Genomic DNA, 22,418 nt, shown 5'->3' with positions numbered 1-22,418 from the left:
AACTTTACAAGCTAGCTAATAAGCAGAACTTTAACAAAGTCTCAAAAGGGCAAACACTTGAAGAATGCCACTGAAATGGCAGAAATTAGTACTCGGCGTCAGAAGGAGGAAGAGAAGATAAACAGTATTAATAAAATTTGAGTTCTTAGCAAAAAAATTAAAAGCAAGAAACGCAAACTGCAAGCGAGATAAAGTGGCTCTTTGAAAAATTCTGAGAAAATACACACAAAATATAAGTCCACTATAAATAAAGTGAGGAGGACTAAAAGGATTTGCTAAAGAGTGGATGAGAGAAAAAACAGAAATTAAAAAACGAAAGCAACAAAGTTTTTTTGAAGTATACGAATAACATCACACCTCTGGCGACAAACGCATTTTTTTGAGTCAGGTTTAGTGTAATACTGCATGGGCAATTTTGAACAAAGTAAAATGATTCAATGCAACTTGGTAGAAGCGTAAGGAAACAGTTTTGCCATTCATTACCTTCAAATTGGATTCAGCAAATTCCCTAGCTTGGCACATTATAATATGATTAAATTTCACTTCAATTTTACTTGTATTGAAAATATTTCAATTAAAATTAAACTAAATAGCATTTATCAATATCATCATTTTCCAATTTCAAATGAGAATAACGGTTCAATAGAATTGGCAACAGTATAGTACTGCCGGGATGAAAATAAAAATATGAACCAAAAAGAAATATTTAAGTTCAGTGTTCATTACTGTACCTTCATACGTTGCACATGCATGCTATACACATACGCATAATAATGTACATATAGGGTTATTCAATAGGTGCGCTTCAACTTTTTTCCGATAGGGAGGGCGAACGACGCAATATTTTTTATTTTTCGCTTGGCATTTGTAAACTTCATTAGTATACATTTCATCATGGAACGCTACACACTTGAACAACGATTGCAAATCGTGCAAATTTTTTATGAAAATAATCGTTCTGTTGCTGCTACTTTAAGAGCATTACGGACATTTTACGGTTCATTTAACAAGCCGTCCCGTTTTGGGGTTATGTGAAGTCATTGCTCTACAGTAACAAGCCGGCGACGATTTGTGAGCTCAGAGCCAATATTGAACGCGAAATTGCTGGAATTTCGGCCGTTTTATGCAAAAGAGTGGTCGAAAATTGGGTTCAACGATTGGACTTCGTAAAACGTGCGCGCGGTGGTCATGCAAAAGAAATCGAATTTCATACTTAAATGTATATGTTCAAACTCGATAATAAAAAAAAAAATTAGTTAAAAAAGTCAAACCGTTTGTGTTTTATTCAAAAAAGTTCAAAAGTTGAAGCGCTCTTACTGAAAAACCCATTACATTCTGTCAAAAAAGTACCGGGAATTGTTCAATAAAACGTAAAATAATTGTTTAATCATCAAACCTTACTTTGTGGCCTTCCAAATAGGCTCAATTTAAAGCAATACACATATACCAACGATTAGTCTAGTCATGAAAGCACCTGTTAAACGCGTTTGAAGAGATCTTCTTCACCTCCTTCAGCGAATTCCCTTTAATGGCCTCTATGGACTCAAGCGGCATCCACGGAGTGGAAATTTAAGTTTTGGGAAAAGGAAAAAGTCACAGGTGGCTAAATCCGGTAAATACAGTAGTTGTTTGATGATATTTGGTCAAAAAATTGGTCGGAATATGAGCTTTGTGAGACGGTGCATTATCTATGAGTTTTCTTTCCACAAATTGGGCCGTTTCCTACACACAATTTTTTTCAAACGTCGCATTACTTCCAAATAATATTCTTTATTTGCCGTAGAACCATTTGGAACGAATTCACAACACCGAGTGCACAACACCATGATCCAGATCAGAATCAAAAAAAACGAGTAATATGACTTTCACTTTGACGTGGTTTTTTGGGTTTCGGCTCATGTGGATAGCGCCATTCAGCCGCCTGTTGATTGGTTTGCATGTCAAACTCAAAAACTCATGTAGGGTCCGAATTCACTTGCTCAAGCATGTCATCAGCCACCTTTTTCCGATGATTTTTTTTAAAAGAAATTCAACTTTCTTGGAACGAGTCGAGCAGCCACGCGTCTCATACCCAATTGAAGGTGTAAAATGTTGCGAATTGATTCGTGAGAAACGCTAAGATCAGGAGCTACCTCCATCAAACTTAATAGTAGTTGATGGTAATACATATTCTGTTTTTTAAGAGTGGGTCACTGCTTGCACTGAATAATTCACAAATTTTTTTGCGGGGCTCCAGTTAACTCATATACATATGTAATACTCCTATCGTGCTGGAACTATCCAACCTCGGATTTTAAAAGAAGACAGCGATCCGCTTGACGCACAATCGCTTGATGTCAATCCTATTGAAAATATTTGGGTAATAGTTAAGCAAAAACTTAAAGTAAAGCACGTATACGGTGGTCAAACTGTTATGAAGGCTAATTTCTGGTAGACAAAGCTTCACTACCACTGTTCCTTTTGTACTAAAGGCATTATCTTTGTCTGATTAGCGCTCTAGCATACGTATTAAGCTTTAAGGTACTTTTAACTGTATTATTGAAAAGTGTAATGCCTATAGGTGGTATGTCCAAGAGTGTGGCGCCTAAGGTATACGTACCACCGGTTAAGAAAATGGGATTTGGCATTTATCACTTCTCCAAAGTCCACCGTGCTATAGAATAGGCCTTGCAACCATGGCATACATACTTGGAATGGAGGAGTAAAGCGTGAATGTAAAGAATAAATAATATAAGTATGAAGGATCAAGGCCTGCTGAATAGTTTTCAACTGCTTTATTGACTTTGAAGCTCTGTAATGCTGCACTGCTCCTTAATTTCTGAATTTAAAAAGACGAGCACGCGTTTTTTAACCGTAATTTTATTCATACTATTAGTGTTTGCAAAACAAAGCCATTTATCAAAACTCTTGAGTAAGAAAACGGTACACAATACGTTGTGATAGTACTGAACCAAATAGTTTGTAGACATACCTTAAATGACATTCATCGGCAGTCTCCTACCCCCTTTTTTAACTCAGGTCTCTCGAATGCCGTCACCAACTATCACAGATGAAGAGTAAAGCCTCGTGAGCCTCGTAAGGTACTCTACACCGCACTAATCCCTCTCAAACCCTCTCAAGCCCAATCATCTCACACTTCTCTCCCTTTGGAAACACCCCATTAAAACAACATGATTCTTGGGCCTACCGTGAGGTGAGATTGACGATAACGACCGGTGACTACACCTTACCTGCAACAGCAACAACATTAAGCTAGTTGACAGTGCCATGAAAAATTTTCGCACTCATTCACAAAAACAGAGTGAAACTTTTCTCATTCAAACAGTGACGGCTTTCAAAACACAAAGTTCTCACACTCATGCTGAAGAATCCAAGCGCTGTTTTCGATTAATTAGAGGCAGGTCGAACTTTAAATGCAAAGAGCTATTTTGAGCTATTCAACAATAAAATATTTAAATCGTAGTTAGCACTGCGAACTACTTAAGAATTGTGGTTCAGATAAAAATAATGTCGATGATTTTCTTACACGGGAACATTGCGAATGCAAGCCGCACGGGAAACTCTAATTCTTTCAAAATTGTGGTTTCGGTAATGTTATTCATTAATTTCTTCACCGCTTATCAATTTTGTTAGCTATCATTATAACCCTAATTGGAAGTTTTTTAAACTAGTGGTGCTGTCTTATGTACGTGGAACACAATGTTCTAATATTTTATTCAGCTACCAATTCAACTCTTTTAAATTTTTTAGATATGGAGCAATTGTTCAGATAAAAACAGTAATTCATTTTTAAATATCGATCGACTATATTCATTATTTCTTTGAGAAATATCGAGAAATATGATACTGGTGCATTTAAATAATTTTTTTTAGCGCTATAAAGGAAATGTGAGGTTGGGCAATAAGTTCGTAGCGTTTTTACCGAAGACTTTTATAATAATTACATCAATAAGGAGCGGAAAAGATGGTAATCGATCGGTGCAAAATCCGTAGAATACGGCGGATGCTGAAGGACCTTCCATTCGAGCTCTTGGAGTGCGGCTTTGACGACTTGTGCAACATGGGGCCTGGCGTTGTCGTGAAGAAGTATGGTTTGACCATGTCGATCAGGTCTTTTCAGTGGAATAGCCTCATTGACGCGGTATAGCTGGGCCTTGTTGGCCGTGAAATTCTTTTCGAGCATAGGCACCATTTCTCATCTCTCGTGACAATCGGCACTAAAATCGCTGTTTATGACTGCACCAAATTTCCCAACCTTTCGGCAAACCCCATTGGAGGAAGGTGATTGAGAACCGTTTTATGATTGCATTTCATTTTTTCCTCCAATTCAAGACTGGCTTGGCGACCGTTCTTCTTCAAAAGTAATTTGAGACGTTCTTCATCGAATGCATAAGGCTTCCCGCTACGGTACGTGTCATCGACATCAAAGTCGCCATTTTTGAACTTTGCAAACCATTTCCGTGCTGTAGACCCGTCGATGACAAGTTCTCCATACAAGTCGCAAATGTCCCGGGCAGCTTCGGATACTTCGGCTGTTCTTTGACCTCGATGTAAAACAAAACAGAGCAGGTGTCGAAAATATTGATTTTTGCCTCCTGGGTATTCCATTTCTAAGCCTCAAAATAATGAAAAAGGGAAATACCTCAAAATATCATTAACATAGTTCTGTAGAGCAAAAAAGATTCTATCGAAGGAATACTAATATTTGCGAAACAACAAAAAATCGTGGTAAAGTAAAAGAAAATATAGAAACGCTATGAACGTATTCCCCAATCCATAAGTCCCATCCCATTTTCTTAGTTTTACTAGACCTACAACTTGTGCATAGTCTCCGTAAAATTTCCCAGTCACTGCCACGCAGTGTTATTAATTAATAAGCCCAGTCAGTCATAGTGAACTTTGCTTGGTAAATGGCTTACTTTTATAAATTATTTGCTTAATTTCCGACAATAAACATGTAAAACCAACAATAAATAGTATACATGGAAACCCTTAAAATCAACCCCCCACCATTCTTGCTAATACCAGTGCACTTAGATACATATTCCGAAATCAAGGCTGCACAGCTAAGTCTCACGTAGCTGAATTTAGACAAATCCAACAAACTCTATGGGCTATAAATCAGACAATATCCATAAAGATAATCTCATAAATGCCAAGTAATGAATTTTCATTAATAAATTGTGAATTATTCATTGGACTGCAGCTACACTGGCAGAGAATTAGTTGCGATACCAGTACACAGTGGCAGCTGCGAGCAATTGCAAGGCTTTTGCTGGTGAGACTTAACTAACTTTAATTACGTTTTCAGCCAAGCTGTTGAGATATGTATAAGCAAACACACCAGACCACACTCACACAAGCATATTTGCATTTACATGGATGCAAACCAGAGATGAATTTTTAGTGGAATATAATAGTTTCTCTACACTAAAAGTGTACGCCCTTTTTTAACCAGGTTTTTTTCCAAACTTTGATCAAAGCAAAAATTTAGTAATAAATATGTTTTATGAAATTTTGCATATTAACCAGCTCCACGCTGCACAGCGGGCGAAACAACCGACTTAGCGGAGAAAATTTAAATTTTGAATTATGAAAATACAACAGTTTTTAATTTGCATTTGAATGTCAATTCTATTGATATGGCTTTTGTTTTGTTGTCAGTGTATGTACATGGTGGCACTTGGGAACTAAACAGCTGTGGTGCACAAGCAGATAAGCACGTGAAGATCGAAATATAGAATTCCATTGCTCAAAATCAATTTAATAAAAAAGTTATTCCAAAACAAAATTGGATGATTAATTTTTCATCACCTTGTACTCTTACATTCGATCAGCTGTAAGTTTTCAAATTAACGGATGCAAAAAAAAAAATGTTTTAAAGTGTATATGTATGTATATACATGATTAGCGCTTACACCTTCTTGAGTGTCCAGCCGAGCTCCTCCCCTATTTGTGATGTGCGTCAATTTTATGCCTCCTTCAAAAGGCAGATTTTTTAGGAGATGCTTTTTTCATGGCAGAAATACGAGCTCATTTGACTGACCGATTTTTTTTTCAACCGATTTTTGTGTTTTTTCCGCAATTTTGTGTAAGGATTTTTTTTTGTGTTTTCACATAGAAAGGAGTCAAATAGGATTAGAAAAAGATTCGAGAAAAATAGAAACAAGAAATGGTTGAATGGAAAACTTTTAGTTTCTGAAGCAGGTGTTCCAACGAGGATGCCAAAACGGTATGCCAAAACAAATAAAATGCTAGCCTAATATGTACTCTGAATATTCTGCTAAGTAACAAGAACATTTGGACATTCATAAAGGTGAAACATTTTCTCTTAAATTTGAAGTTTGAATTTCCAGGTGTGAGTATAGTTAAGTCTTTTTTGGTATTAATATTTTATTTGTAAAAAAGTATTAAAAAAAGTGAGCAAAACAAAATTGTTTTTCTAAACTTACTCATGTAACAAAAAAAGCATTTACCAAAAGAAATATTGAAATGATTCCTTGATTAATTATTATAAAAAAAAAAATTACTATTTTTATTATTAATAACAAACAACTAAAAAAATGTGTTCTTTATTATTGTAGAAGCAATTAATTAATAATATTAATTTTTTCCGTTAGTTTCCCATTTCGCCCATTGTGAGCCACGGCGATAGAAATTCCAAATTTTGCGCACAAAACCTTTTACAGAACTTCATTTTAATTTTATTGTAATAATTATTTAAATTTTATGTTGTGCGTTCATAGTTGCAAATTTCACATGAAATGGGTTTTCTCATAAACAAAAACAGACGCGCGTGTATGTACATACATCCTCAACGTTAACTTTATACGTATATATGCATGCATAATATTCGAAAAAAAACAACTGTGTTTTACAAGTGCTAACTTTTAAGCCAGCTAATTGCAGTTTTTGGCGTAAAATGTAAATCTCTTTGAAATGAAACCAAAAAATATTAGAAAAAGTGTAAATATTCAAAAAGAGCAAACACCATTAAAAACATGCAAACGCGTTTGTTCTGACAGTTTCCTCTGCTCACCACTTCTCTTACTCTCTCTCCCCTTCTCTGACTTTGCCAGGCATTTGCGGTCGCCATAGCGCTTAGCGGCTGCCTAATTTCGTTTCCTCAAGATACAAACTGTGATGGTGGCGTTAAATTTTTGGCAAATACTCATACGCAGACCATCATGGCAGCAGGACAGGAAGGAATGAGCGACCACAAAACATACAACACTGCACAACCATATAGACCGCTAACGAGGTCGAAGCACAACTGAACAATTTCCCAGCAAATAATTTGCCAAAATGACCTACATAAATCCACATATTTAAAACACAAACATAAAGGAGAGCACACGAAAAGGAATTGCCAAAAGAGCTGTAAAAAACGAAATTTGTAAAGTTAGCACTTGGTGCCTATGCGTGCATGCCTTAAAGTGATCCTCTGTAAGGAAGTGAACTAGTTAAAAGTAAATTGTACAATAATATTAATAATAAATGCCTATTTGCATAGACAAAGGAGGCGGGTGAGTTAAAATCTCCCATTTATAATTTTTTTTTATAAAATACTACATTTTTTGCCACAAAAAAGTTCTTTGCAACTAGTGAGACTTAAACTAGTTCACAACCAGTTGAAAGCAGGTTTCAGTATATTTTCCATTTTTTTAATTTTTTATAGCTGTGTTAATTTTTGTTATCGGAAACTACTTTTAAACAAAACTAGACAACAAATAGTTGTTTTAAACAAAGTCCACAATTGGTTTACAATTTAATGGTGAACAAGACTTTAGTAAATTTTATATTTCTGAAATTTTTTATAACAGACATAATTTTGGTTACACAAAATCAGTTAAAAACTTGCAAGATTTAAACCAGTTACCAACCAGTTGCTTTGCTTTAATGAAAGTTTTCTTATGGTTCAAAATGTGATAATTCCATAGGATTCCATTCATAAAACTCTACAGAAATTTATTTTCGTCAGTTTCTTCTCTTTACTGCTGTAATTAGAATAAACTTAAGAATCATTGCATAACGAGTTATTTGGTCCATATTGCAATTGGCATTCAAAATAGCAAAATCTATTTCGTTTCAAGACTCCTTTATTTTTTACTGTTATTATTAGCTGCAGGTGTCGCCGTAGCCCTTGTAAAGATCAATTAGTAAAAACACTCTCAGGTGGTTGTCAAAAAATGCTCACAGCTGAAATCACCAGATTTCAAAGCGATCTTTTATATATATATAGAGGGTGATTTTTTAGCTATTATCTTTTTAAACAGCTGACGCACGTTTCGTGTTTTGTTTCAATGTCAAACATCTTCTATTTGGTCCATAATTTAACAAACGAACAATGCTTGCAAATCATTGACTTTTATTATAAAAATGCGTGTTTTGTTAAGAAAGTTTGAAGTCGAAAAATTGTGTTCAGCGACGAAGCTTATTTTTGGATCAATGGGTACGTAAATAAGCAGAATTGTCGATTTTGGAGTGAAGATCAGCCAGAAGAATTGCAAGAGCTACCAATGTATCCAGAAAAGGTCACAGTTTGGTGCGGTTTATGGGTTGGAGGTATCATTGGACCGTACTTCTTCAAAGATGCTGGGAATCGTAACGTAACTGTGAATAGTGAGCGCTACCGTGAAATGATATCCAACTTTGTTCGCTTTTTTGCCCAAAATGCAAGAGCTTGACTTGCATGACATGTGGTTTCAACAAGACGATGGCACATGCACACATCACGCGTAACAATGGACTTGTTGAGAGGCGAGTTCGGTGATCATTTTATTTCACGTTCGGGACCTGTCAATTGGCCACCCAGATCGTGCGATATAACGCCTTTAGATTATTTTTTGTGGGGCTTATACCCTTTTTGGGGGCTTGGCCGAGCTCCTCCTCCTATTTGTGGTGTGCGTCTTGATGTTGTTCCACAAATGGAGGGACCTACAGTTTCAAGCCGACTCCGAACGGCAGATATTTTTATGAGGAGCTTTTTCATGGCAGAAATACACTCGGAGATTTGCCATTGCCTGCCGAGGGGCGACCGCTATTAGAAAAATGTTTTTCTTAATTTGGTGTTTCACCGAGATTGTCTCTGTGAGTTCCGAATGGTAGTCACGCAACAACCCATTCGGCTACAGCGGCCACCGATCTTTTATGTAACATAAAAACGTGAATGATTGAATTTCATAAAAAATCGTATAAAAAAGTCTAAAAAAATTAAAATATTTTTGAATAAAACGCATTATAATAGTTAAGCAATATATTTAACACTTTTCGATATTCTACTGTTCTTAATTTAACCACAAAAATTCTAATTTGGCATAGCAACGCCGCCAGTGCTTTCCAGCAAAAAGATGAAGCACTCACACCGACACACACTTGACTACCTGTTAAACTATTAGAGTACCATTATGGTGCTCCCTTCATAAATTCAGAGTATTTCTATGATCCCTGCTTCTTTTTTATTACACATTTATCACATTTTATTGATTTATAGGTATATCCCCCTCTGATAAATATGTTTACACAGCTGTTTGTGCCGCTTATGCATCAGTGCTGAGCATCATGTCAGCAAATGATTGGCGGTTTCATTTTCCTTCCAACAAAACCTGTAGGTTCAGTTGGATTTAGTGAGATGATAATTCAGTCTGTATGTCAGACAATTAAATTTTTTTAACATTATTTTATAGAAAAATCCTCGTGATCTAAAAAAAATGTATGTATACATATATCATTGCTAACAAAGAGGCAATAACTAGACCAATTTGATTTGACCTAAGACCAAATGACCACATGGACATATCCGTGGATTCTATTGAAAATGTGCGCTGCGGCATGAGGAGTGCTCCCTTAAAAAATATAGAAAGATGTTCGATGCAAGAGCACGGAACTGCTTCAATTCCAGGCTCTGGTTAGCCAATACAATTCTCTCTTCTCCTTGATGTGGTATCACAATACAGAAAAAATGTTTTGAAGCCCTTGCGTTCATATCAAATTCTTTTACTAGTACAATTTAGCGAAACAATTTAATCTCGAAAATAAAATGATATGTACAGTTGACCAAAGAATTCCTTAAAGGTACCTTATTAGGTACAATCCTCGCATTCTTAGAAACATTATGCGAAACAATTTATTTTGTATTTCCTATTGGGAAGGCATGGAAGCGTTTATGTATGTATGCAAACGCGTATTTGGCTTCCTTCCCGTGTATTTGCTGATTGCCTCTGTCTATCTATCTTTTGATTTATATTTTGGTAATTTTTTGGCATCTCTTTTGGCTTGTCTGTTGGTTTCGCCATTAGTGGCTTAGCTTACAATGTAATGTTGAAAGTTTAGTAAAAAGTCAAGGAATGTAAAAAATCACAGGAATTTCATGCCATTCCGCGCACAGTGCCTTATTTTAAATTGCTACGCATAGAAAGTAATTTGTTTTTCAGTTAATGTCCATTAGCGTAGTGATACTAAGTCATGTTGAAATCTACCAACTTTGGCTTCAGCTTCCGCCTAAGGAAACTCTGCTCATTTGCAGTGATGTGTAAGTAGAGCTCACGATTATGATAAACGAGAAAAATTATTATCGCTCTATATTAAAAGCCTTATCTGTAAACGCTCAATGAAAAAATACTTATGTATATAAATATAAAAAAATAATATAAATAAATAATTGGCGCGTACACTTCTGTAAACTGTTTGAGCGAGCTCCTTCTCCTATTTGTGGTGTGCATCTTGATGTTGTTCCACAAATTGAGGGGCCTATAGGTTTTTATGAGTAGATATTTCATAACAAAAATACACTCAGAGGATTACCATTGCCTGCCGAGTGTCGAACGCGATTAGAAAAAATGTTTTCTATTATTTGATGCAATATTTATTTTTGCTTTCGTAAGGTTCCCTTTGTAGGATTACAAGTATACGAGTATGGTTTCAGGCTCTGGGATCGCTGCCAACTGCGAACAATCAACATTATAAAATTTGGCTCTGTCAGAAATCTTCTCGACGAGTAACCTCCGAAGTTAAACTATTTATACTTATAAATACATAGTAACTGAAGTCCTTGAAGTATATATATGCGGCATATCTACCTATGTGTAATGGGTTAGATGGAACAAGGAAGTAAAGAAATTAATTGGCATATACTTAATACCACCTTGATCAAAAAGTTCCCGGATTATTTCAGAAAATTTAAAATACAAGTTTATTCCACAAAAGTGATTTTGTCATCTTCAGAGTACTCCCCATCAATTGCAACGCACTTATGTCAGCATTTCATCCAGCTCTCGAAACATTTGTGGAAACCTCGGGATAGCCATCACAGCCGTAGAGATTTTTTGACTTGATCAAACAGGAAACAATTGCAGAGAGCCATAGCAGAGAATTCGTTGGCGGTTGGATGGTATTCGTTTCGGTCGAAAATTCACGGAAAATGATGGCACTGTGCGCCGGGTGCGTTATCAGGGTGCAAAATCCAAGAGTTGTTTTTCCAAGAATCCTTTCTTTTTTGGCCACACGCAACGCCTAATAACGCCCAGATAATAATATAGTTTTTCTTAACTGTCTCACCTTCTGGCAAAAATTCGTTGCATACGAGTAAAATACCGTTGTAATCCAACTTTCATTTTTAACTGAATACGAAGTGCTTTTTTTGGCCTTGGTTAATTCGAAGGCTGATGCCTAGATTACGTGTCGTACTCATAAACCATTAATGTTGAGTTTGATGAATGTTGGGTCGGATTCAGCATTAGAAATCATATTTTTGACGATATAAACGGGGCCCATTTTATTGCGTGGAATTCAGGTTCTTTGGAACCAACTTTGAAGCAACACGGCAGAAACCGAAATCATTAACTACGTTGTCCTGAGTGGATCCATAAACAATGTTGAAGTCCTCTGTCAGGTTTGTGATGATTAATTTGCGGATATTTATTAACTCTTCTTTCACTTTATTGATGTATTCATCAGTTTTCAATATCGATGCCCTGTCACTACGTTCGTCATCCTCGATGGACTCACGATCTCTTCTGAAGCACTCAGGCCACTCGTAAACGTTTGTTTTATTTACAAATGCCAAGTAATGGTGATTAAAATTTGGTGGGAATGTTAATCCAGATGTGGCAACGTAACAAAAACAGAACTGAAATCAGTTTATTTAAACCGTCACCTGGCGGTAGTTCCGGGAACTTTTCAATCAAGGTGGTATATGCCTCGACTACGAAACGATCGACCATGGAAAATTCTATTTCACAAATAGAAACATACTTCCAGGGTGGAGCAGTACGAAGCAATATTTCCGGTCCTTTGTTAGTGGCCAATACTTGAACATGTAATCGTTGCTTGTGCAACACCTGTTAACATGTTATCTCCTTATTATGACTTGTACTCTATATATAATATTTCCGGTGTCTTCAACACGGAAGCCTCAAAGAGGCATTGTCCTAAGGGGGAAGGTATCTCACAAGGTCCGAATTAACACAATTGTGTACTCGAAACTTTTAATTTTGCTTAAGATTATTAAAATGTTGAAAATTTTGGTGGTCTTTTTCTTACTGGAATTTTTTTTAGGATAAACAAAATTTATAAAAATTGCTTTTATTCAAAACGTCAACAAAATTTTTTTTCGGTCGTTTTTCAAAATAAAAACTAGTGAAATCTTGTTAATATTAGAAATTCCGGCTAGTTTATGAACGGAAGGTATTAATATATATATGTAAGTATGTATGTACATTTGAAATGTAACGTGACTTAATAAGTTGCTTTATTAAGTATTTATAAAAATAGTATTCAAATTTCCAGTCGCAGCTGCAGGCAGATGGAAATGTTCTATGCTAAGGCACAAAGTGATATGCATATTTTCAAAAATATCGTTGCATGATTTCAATATAGGGATTTCCATAATTCACAAACTATTGTTCTTTTTCGTTCGACTGCATTGAGGGAATCTCAAACAATTGCAGGTTTTCCTTTTTTGTTTTCAATTTCAAAACTCACTATATTACAAATACACAAGTACCATACATACATACTCATACATGTGTACTTGTTGGTAGCTTCACGTTCGCAATAAACCCATATACTGCAAAGCAACTGACAAACAAATACTTAGTCCTGCAGCAGCTGGCGCAAAGCAGCGAATATGCTTAAGTGCAAGGAGAAGAGTGTGCATGGCGCATGAATGTACTCGAATAATCGTACAAAATCTAAAAATAGATGTGTGAGTATTATCCCAGTTGGAAATATAGTCTGTGAAGGTGGCGAGTGCATTCACGTCAAGTAAAGTCAATAAGAATAACAAAATGAAAGGCTTCAACATAATTTTTTATCGTTTAGATTTTTTTTTATCTGAACGTGTGCACATAAGTATGTGCGTTAAGTAAGAAATCATGTACCACAATTCTAGATTCACTAAGAATAAACAAATAAATAAAAAAAATAAGTGTGTGTGGACCGGGATGACGATTTTCAGATTCAGAAATATCAAAGGGTTTGAAAACTCAGGGATACTAGAAAGTAATTAACAGCGAGCGTGCTCGGCAAACATTTAAAAACATAAAGTCATCAAGGAATCCAACCATGGAACAGTAGCCCACATTAAGAGCTAGCGTAAGAGTCGGCAGTGAGCCACAAGAGATCACTTACATGAGCCTTCATGCGTATGTCATATGTGATTCTTTTTGCCCTCGTACGCGACTCATTTCGCAATCGCATGCCGCTTGGCTCTATCCTCGGCTCTTACATTGCTCTTATTAACCTTATTAACGATTAACTTTAAAAACATACATATAGTACATATGCATATGAAGCTTTTTCGATGATTATTTTGCAATATTCGTTATTAAATATTCTGAAAAAACTGAGGTTTTTCCCATAAATACCTATTAATATTTACATGAGATATATTTGAATGAATGAATGAATATGAGGTTTGCACTGTGACTTAGCGGTATTTACGCCCACTACTCATAACAGTATTCATCCAAGCCCAGCTCTTTTAGTAAACCTAAGATGGAAATAGGTTGGTCTGAACGTACGCGCCTTTTTTCCGGTCGCATTTGGCCGAGATATCTTATCTTTCTTCGCGCAATGGCATCACACTCGAGAAGAAGGTGTGTTGGAGTTTTCGGTGAATGAACGCAGAAACAGCAAGAGTCAAGAGGTCCTATTAAAATCCTGCGCTGGCTATGCATTCTGCAGTGAACTGTGAGAATTCCCGCAAGTATTCCCAGTTTGTCCTTAGGGAGGGTTATGATTTGGCTGAACCATTTTTAATTATACCACTCTAAGGACTAAGTCATAGTTTGATCCCAGCTTATGTCTCTAAGTCTTAGCTCTTCGCTTCTAAGCTCCTCCTTGATGGTGTATTGCCCCATGGGAAAGAAGAGCTCGAATTTTGGAAATGAGAGATGTAGTCTCAAGAATGCATCGCATCGGCAAGTATACTTATTGGTATAACATTAATTTTATTTACATACTAGCGTATATTCAGCCAAGAAAGGCTTGAGGCGCTATTCGATGATCGCTTTCCCTCGTACACAAATAAGTGACTTGCCAATATCAATTATATTCTTGAGAACTGGAATGTGGTAAGATTCCCTTGCGTAAGTTTCGAACCCAAGGATGACAGATTTACCAGGTATGGTCATTAACTATGGTGGAAAAGAAAATTGTGAAGGGAACTTCGACTGTCATGCCACTTAAGAGAATCGACAGCCAAGTTCTGCTCGTCCAATCAGTCATTGTTCAGATAGCAACGAAGAGAGATTATGTTGATTTTTTTCGTAAATCACCAACACAAATTCATTTTTTTTTTGCAAACACTTCCCTTTCTACGTCAGCCGATATCCTGTTACGATCAGCTGATTCTCTAAAATTCGCTCCGAGCCGCATATTAGTCTGTTATTGAGCACACCTTCTTTTCACCATTTTTCGGAGCAGCTGATTACGACATCAATTAGCTCGACCAGCCTGCTGTAACATCAGAATTGCAATCTGTGGTTATTAGGAAAGCTAATTCTGTTTGGTTGAACTCTCCAATTTCCATGACTCCGGATTCATTACCATTAGCAAGGATTCTAGTGCATCCTCAGTTTCTCTGCGTCAATCAATTCATATAATGATTAACTTAAAGTAAGATATATTAAACTATGAAATTGGATTCCATGAGCCATGCTTTTCCATTTATAGGTTCAATATGCAAATTGCAGAATTATTCCAGCTATACTTTATTTGCAATCCCAAATTGTATCACAGCATTTCAGGTAGCAGTAAAGCGAAAACTCGGCTGATTATTTACCATTATATTATACATATTATCGTATAAGGATTCAAAAGCCAATTTAAAGCTGCATCTTAGTCTTAGACGAAACTTGGATATCGAATCAGTTTTAGAAAAATATGGGTGCAGTGCTACCGGTTACCCCAAAGCAATATTGGGGCGACAATACTTTTACCATACATATGTACTGTGTCAAATACTCGTAACCATAGCTCATGGCCTTTTGCCAAGTTTTGACAATTTATTTGACTTTAATTTAATTCTTGGTGCAAACTAAATAAAATTTAAAAAAATTCGTAACTATTGTGCACTTATATAAGTACGATGTAAAAAAAAAGTTTTGAGTATGCAGTTTTATATCCCATTGAATTTTGGTGTAATAAAGTGCAAGTCTGTAGGGGTTCAAAAATGGAGTTGATTTTTCACACACATATATATTTTTTTGTCGGCGCTTCCTAAGAGTTAGTTATTTAACGCAGTGTTTATATATCGTATGCAAGTCCCGATCTTTGTTGAATAGATAATGAAAAGGTAAACACTTAACCAGGTAGTGTCCGGCAACATACTTTTAACCTTAACCCTTTCTGCGACAGCTGCGTAGCGGCTGATGCACCCCATCTCCGGCCTTCTGGTTCTCAATTTCCATTCATGCCGGGGAAGCAATCAGTTTGAATATTCCAATTAATCATGGTTGTCACACATTCTGTGCTTCTATTCATATATCCCTACACTTTTATCCGTCATCTTGCGTTGTTGGTTGTACCCCAATTGACGGTTTCTTTACCCAACTGCCTGAGGGGCAGTCTAGAGTCTAGTAATATAGCATAACCTACAAGAAAATGTGATGAGGTGTTATATAAATTGGTTTGAGGTGGGAACTGAAGAGATAGTTATTGTTGCGTGATATTTCTTCACAAACGGGGTTGCGTTTGTCGAAGTCAACTCTGGAAGAAGTTAAAGCTCTCCATCTGCAATAGAGAATGTTTGATCATACGTCATTAATGAGATGAGAGTTAATGCAGATGGTGATGGTTATCCAAGGAATCTACTTGTCGATATTTCCTCGGACCTAGTCGTTTTCGCCTGTGTTTTACATTTAGCTCACCATTAACTCCTTCCGTCGAAAGAGCATTGTATGTCCTTGAATAGCACCGAACAGCTGATGGTATAGCAGACTTCGACAGTATTTGGTACGCTATAACAATAACAACAATGCCCATTGGGGCCTTCTTCTTAATTGGCGCTATAACCGCTTACGCGATTTTGGCCGAGTTTAACAAAGCGCGCCAGTCGTTTCTTTCTCGTGCTAACCGGCGCCAGTTGGACACACCAAGTGAAGCCAAGTCCTTCTCCACCTGATCTTTCCAACGCAGAGGAGGCCGCCCTCTTCCTCTGCTACCACCAGCTGGTACCGCATCGAATACTTTCAAAGCCGGACCGTTTGTATCCATTCGGACGACATGACCCAGCCAACGTAGCCGCTGGATCTTTATTCGCTGCGCTATGTCTATGTCGTCGTAAAGCTCATACAGCTCATCGTTCCATCGTCTGCGATATTCGCTGTTGCCAACGTGCAAAGGTCCAAAAATCTTACGCAGAATCTTTCTCTCGAACACTCCAAGCGTCGCTTCATCGGATGTTGTCATCGTCCAAGCTTCTGCGCCATACGTTAGGACGGGCATGATGAGAGTCTTGTAGAGTGTTAGTTTTGTTCGTCGAGAGAGGACTTTACTGCTCAGTTGCCTACTTAGTCCAAAGTAGCACTTGTTGGCAAGAGAGATTCTACGTTGGATTTCAAGGCTGACATTGTTATCGGTGTTAATGCTGGTTCCTAAATAGACGAAGTCTTTTACAACCTCAAAATTATAACTGTCAACAGTGACGTGGGTGCCGATACGCGAGTGCGCCGACTGTTTGTTTGAAGACAGGAGGTACTTCGTTTTGTCCTCGTTCACCACCAGACCCATTCGCTTTGCCTCTTTATCCAGTTTGGAGAAGGCAGAACTAACAGCGCGGTTGTTAAGGCCGATGATGTCAATATCATCGGCATACGCCAGCAATTGTACGCTCTTATAAAAAATTGTGCCTGAGCGATTAAGTTCTGCGGCTCGCACGATGCTCTCCAACATCAGGTTAAAGAAGTCACACGACAGGGAGTGACCCTGTCTGAAACCTCGTTTGGTATCAAACGGCTCGGAGAGGTCCTTTCCAATTCTGACGGCGCTGTTGGTGTTGAGCAACGTCATCTTACATAGCCGTATTAGTTTTGCGGGGATACCAAATTCAGACATCGCGGCATACAGGTAACTCCTTTCCGTACTGTCGAATGCAGCTTTGAAGTCGACGAAAAGATGGTGTGTGTCGATTCTCCTTTCATGGGTCTTTTCCAAGATTTGGCGTATTGAGAATATTTGGTCGATGGTAGACTTTCCAGGTCTGAAGCCACACTGATAAGGTCCAATCAGTTGGTTGACGGTGGGCTTCAGCCTTTCACACAATACGCTCGCTAGAACCTTATAGGCGATATTTAGAAGACTAATCCCGCGGTAATTGGCACAAATTGCAGGATCGCCCTTCTTATGGATTGGGCAGAGCACACTTAAATTCCAATCGGCAGGCATGCTTTCATCCGACCATATTTTGCATAGGAGCTGATGCATGCACCTTACCAGCACCTCGCCGCCATGTTTGAATAGCTCAGCCGGTAGTCCGTCGGCGCCCGCGGCTTTGTTGTTCTTTAGCCGCGTTATCGCCATTCTCACCTCGTCATGATCGGGTAGCGGAACGACAATTCCGTCGTCAACGATTGGGGTATCGGGATCTTCACTTTCTCGGTGACATGCGCAGCTGTCACTGTTTAATAGGTTCGAGAAGTGTTCCCTCCATAATTTAAGATTGCTCTGTACGTCGGTCACCAGTTCGCCGTCTTTGTTCTTACAGGAAAACGCCCCGGTCCCAAAACCTTCTGTAAGCCGCCGAACTTTCTGGTAGAATTTTCGGGCGTTGTTCCTGTTGGCCAGCATCTCAAGCTCTTCGCACTCACGTATTTCGGCCTCTCGTTTCTTCTGTCGGATAATACGTCTCTCTTCCTTTTTCAGCTCTCTGTAGCGATCCCACATGGCTCGCGTTGCGCCCGATCGCAGCGTGGCTCTATAGGCGGCATCCTTTCTTTCTGCGGCAGCATGACATTCCTCGTCGTACCAATTGTTTTTTCGGGCTCGCCGGAATCCGATTTCTTCTTCGGCGGCGGTACGTAGAGAACGAGAAATGTTGCTCCATTGTTCGTGGATGCCGGTTTGTTGGGCAGTACTCTCTGAGAGCAGGAGTGAGAGTCGAGTGGCGAATCTTCTGGCTGTCTGTTGTGATTGCAGCTTTTCGAGGTCGAACATTCTTTGCGTAGGTAGATGCACGTTTTTTGCAGCACAGAGGCGCGTGCGCAGTTTGGCTGCAACAAGGTAGTGATCCGAGTCAATGTTGGGTCCTCGGATCGTACGTACATCTAATACACTAGAAGCGTGTCTTCCATCTATCACAACATGATCGATCTGGTTTCGTGTTTTTCGATCAGGGGACAGCCAGGTAGCTTGGTGTATCTTTTTATGCTGGAATCTGGTGCTGCAGACTACCATGTTTCGGGCCCCGCCGAAGTCGATCAGCCTCTGTCCGTTACCGGATGTTTCGTTGTGTAGGCTGAATTTTCCGACTGTGGGACCAAAAATTCCCTCCTTGCCCACCCTGGCGTTGAAGTCGCCAAGCACGATTTTTATGTCGTGGCGGGGGCAGCGCTCATAGGAACATTCCAGGCGCTCATAGAAAGAATCTTTGGTCACATCGTCCTTCTCTTCCGTCGGGGCGTGGGCGCAAATTAGCGATATGTTAAAAAAACGGGCTTTGATGCGGATTGTTGTGAGACGCTCGTCCACCGGAGTGAACGACAGTACTTGGCGACGAAGTCTCTCTCCCACAACAAATCCGACACCGAATTTGCGCTCCTTTACATGGCAGCTGTAGTAGACGTCGCAAGGTCCTATGGTTTTCTTTCCTTGCCCCGTCCATCGCATCTCTTGGATGGCAGTGATGTCAGCCTTTACTCTCACGAGGACATCAACCAGCCGGGCAGAGGCACCCTCCCATTAAGGGACCGGACATTCCAGGTGCATGCCCTCAAATCATAGTCCTTAGTTCGTTTGCAGGGGTCGTCATCAGTATAGGGAGGTCTCATCCGAGGCTTTTTTAAAGTTTTCATTGGGGGTGATTTTTAAGTGGCGGGTCCCAAACCCAACGCACAACCAGCTATCCTGGAATGTTTCGCCTTCTCACTTTAGCTCACTCCCGAACGGGTGTTCGGAAGCTACCCAGAGGATACGTGGGCTAATCCCGGCCGTTGTGAGCTGCTTGAACCATATGTAGAAGAATCGTCCTGGCCACTCCCAAGTGAATGGCGATCAGTAACTTTCCCCACTTTCGTGGACTTCTACACATGGAACCATCCATTCTCCTGCCCATTGGGGTGCGCAACATAAATTTTATGTACAGTAATATGCGCAGAGGATCGAATAATTAATTGAATGAGCTTTACATAGATAAAATAAATTTACAAGGCTATCAATAAAGCTCAGCGAATAAGAAACAAAGAGCTCCACTAGCTGGATAATTTCATTTAAACGAATATGATTGTTCCATGTATTGTAAAGAAACAAGTAAGAATTTGATTTCATTTGGTGTTTCCAACTGTCATCAGCTAGCACCAGAAATGAATAAATGCCAAACTCGCTCAAAACGAAGAAGCACCAACGAGAATCATTCACCTTCAACAATTTAGATTCGGCCAAGAACGGACTGCGACTTCAACAGCATTCTCCAAAAATAGATGGGGAATATTTTGTAATACAATACAAACACAACACAAAAAGCTTGCTGCGATCGAATTTTCTTAAAAAGTGATAACGATAAAAATGCTCCAATTGAAATTTGGTTTCGCCATGATCCAAACCACCAACTTTTTAGGTATCATCAGGCTTGCCCAATCTTAAACCTAACCAGCCTCAGCTTACTTTACCAAATATATTTATGGAGAAAGTTCTACTACAAAAGTAATCAACTTCCAGCTGGGATGTTGAGTTTGCATTCAATCACTTAAACATGCATGTATGTATATATCTGTTGGTCTGCATCATTTAGCCGTGACACAAATCGAGACATACTAACAAATTTCCATTTGCAGGAAACATTTTTGTGTGCATTCGAACGCAGATGTGCAAGAGAGCTCTCGAATATATACACACTTGTAAAATAAATACATTTGCGCTCACACACACACACTTGTGCGCTCAGCCATACTCAATTGATGACTTACAAATGTATAAAGTTTGAATTACAACTGCTTGCCAGTTGTTGTTGAACTGTGTTCTGAGGCCTTGTAACTACGGCACAGCCTGGTATTGACTGCCAAAGAGCCATTGAAGCATCAACGAGAGCATTGCTCACATGAACAACCCAAAAGGGGGGCAGAGGGGGCATGTGGTGTTAGTAGTCAACCACATTAGTAACTAATTTTGGTCGTCATCAAATCATTGCGATAAGTGCACCAAAGCCCATCAACACTGCCAACTACTATTACACTGCCTCTACCTCGCTCGTCCAAATGCTAAAGTGTATTTTGGTCCTGAGTTGAATACTCACATAAGCACATTTTCAGCGCATTTGTAACACATTTTCCAGGTTGTATCAGCCAACTGGGCTGCCATTTTCACTTACCGCTGATCATGATGATGGTGTTTATTCGCGGATGAGAATGTATCGAAAATGTAGTTAAGCATTGGCGCATCGGTCTTTTGTGGTTTGGGTAGTACGTATTTGTTTTCCACTTTCTTGCCAGAGCCGCGTTGCCATACTGAAGAGTCTGCTATTGTGGGACCAGCACCGGTGGTGGCTGAGGCTGTTGTTGCGGCAGACGCTTGTGACTTTGCATTGTACTGTGCCGAGTTTCGTTGCTGCTCTGTGGCTAAGGTGGTTTTTGTTTTCGCTGTCGTTTTCAAAATGATGCGCTGTGAACCGAGATGCTGCATGTAGTTGTTGTTAGCTATGTTATTCAAAGCGGAATTCCCTGCGTCGAATGCGGCAGTTCGATCATGCGTCGATTTGCGATTTGGCTTGCTTGCGGCCGTGGCACTACTGGCGAAAGAGTCAGATAAATCGGCTGCTGTTAGTGACGCCGACTCTGCTGCTGATGATACTGGTGCGGCTGCTGATGATATAGATGATGACGATGACGAGGATGATAATGCTGACAACGCTGCCAATGAAGCCGAGCCTGAGCTCGAAGATGTCAAGGACGAATCCGTCAACACTTTCTGTGGCACGGCCGATTTTTCCATATTATGGTCGGTCATGCTTAGTAACGATAAGGACATAAATTCGTTCTGTGTTTGATTATTACTACTGCTATTATAAGCGTTGATATTTATGCTGTTGTTAGTGTTGCTACTATTGTTAACATTTGGGTACGTATTCGTTTTCGCCTTCGGCGTCGGACTCGCACTCGCAACCATGCCTGTACCGTTGTCTGTCGTATGCGTCAGCAAAGCAATATGTTCTGCCATGACGTAATCCCTATTATCCATTTCCAGCGAATCTGAAATGAAAATGTTCGCACAGATAAAAGTAAAAACGTGAGTGAACAGCAAACAAAAGAAGGAAGAAAATAATATAGGTACAACAAGAGCAATTGCAAAGTTTAATAAGCAGGAATAATAAGTAAATATATAAAATACAAATATTCAGAAACATACTTATTAAATAATAAAGGCACACATAGATACATCCATATACATCCATAAGTGGCATTCACACCCTTTGTTAGGTTTTTGGTCCTACTTCTCTTATTTGTGATGTGCGAATTGATGTTCTCCCACTAATGGGCGGAGTTACAGTTTTATGCCGCCTCCGAATGGCAGATGGTTTTTTGTATGAGAAACTTTTTTATCCCAGAAATACAGTCGATGGTTTGCCATTGCCTGCCGAGGAGCGGCCACTCTTCCGAAAGATAGTCGCGCACCAATCCATTCGGCTTCGGTGGCGGTTGTCGCTTAGTCTGGTTTATTATAACTACTATATATTAAGCTCTCACTACCGTGACATTTCTCAAGCTGTT

The 22,418-nt window shown here is 38.9% G+C and overlaps 1 protein-coding gene across 1 annotated transcript in view; it reads right to left on the bottom strand.

The window, feature by feature from the left end:
• Positions 1-22,418, bottom strand: part of LOC128862501 (myb-like protein A) — a 181,310-nt gene that overhangs the window by 48,387 nt on the left and 110,505 nt on the right. The window contains exon 3 of the mRNA XM_054101161.1: positions 21,023-21,899. Within this exon, the coding sequence (XP_053957136.1) occupies positions 21,023-21,899 (877 nt within the window). The remainder of the gene's footprint in view (positions 1-21,022; positions 21,900-22,418) is intronic.

This window comes from Anastrepha ludens, chromosome 4 (assembly GCF_028408465.1).
Source record: "Anastrepha ludens isolate Willacy chromosome 4, idAnaLude1.1, whole genome shotgun sequence".
Taxonomy (NCBI): Eukaryota; Metazoa; Arthropoda; class Insecta; order Diptera; family Tephritidae; genus Anastrepha; species Anastrepha ludens.
This window is presented reverse-complemented; position numbering and strand designations above follow the sequence as displayed.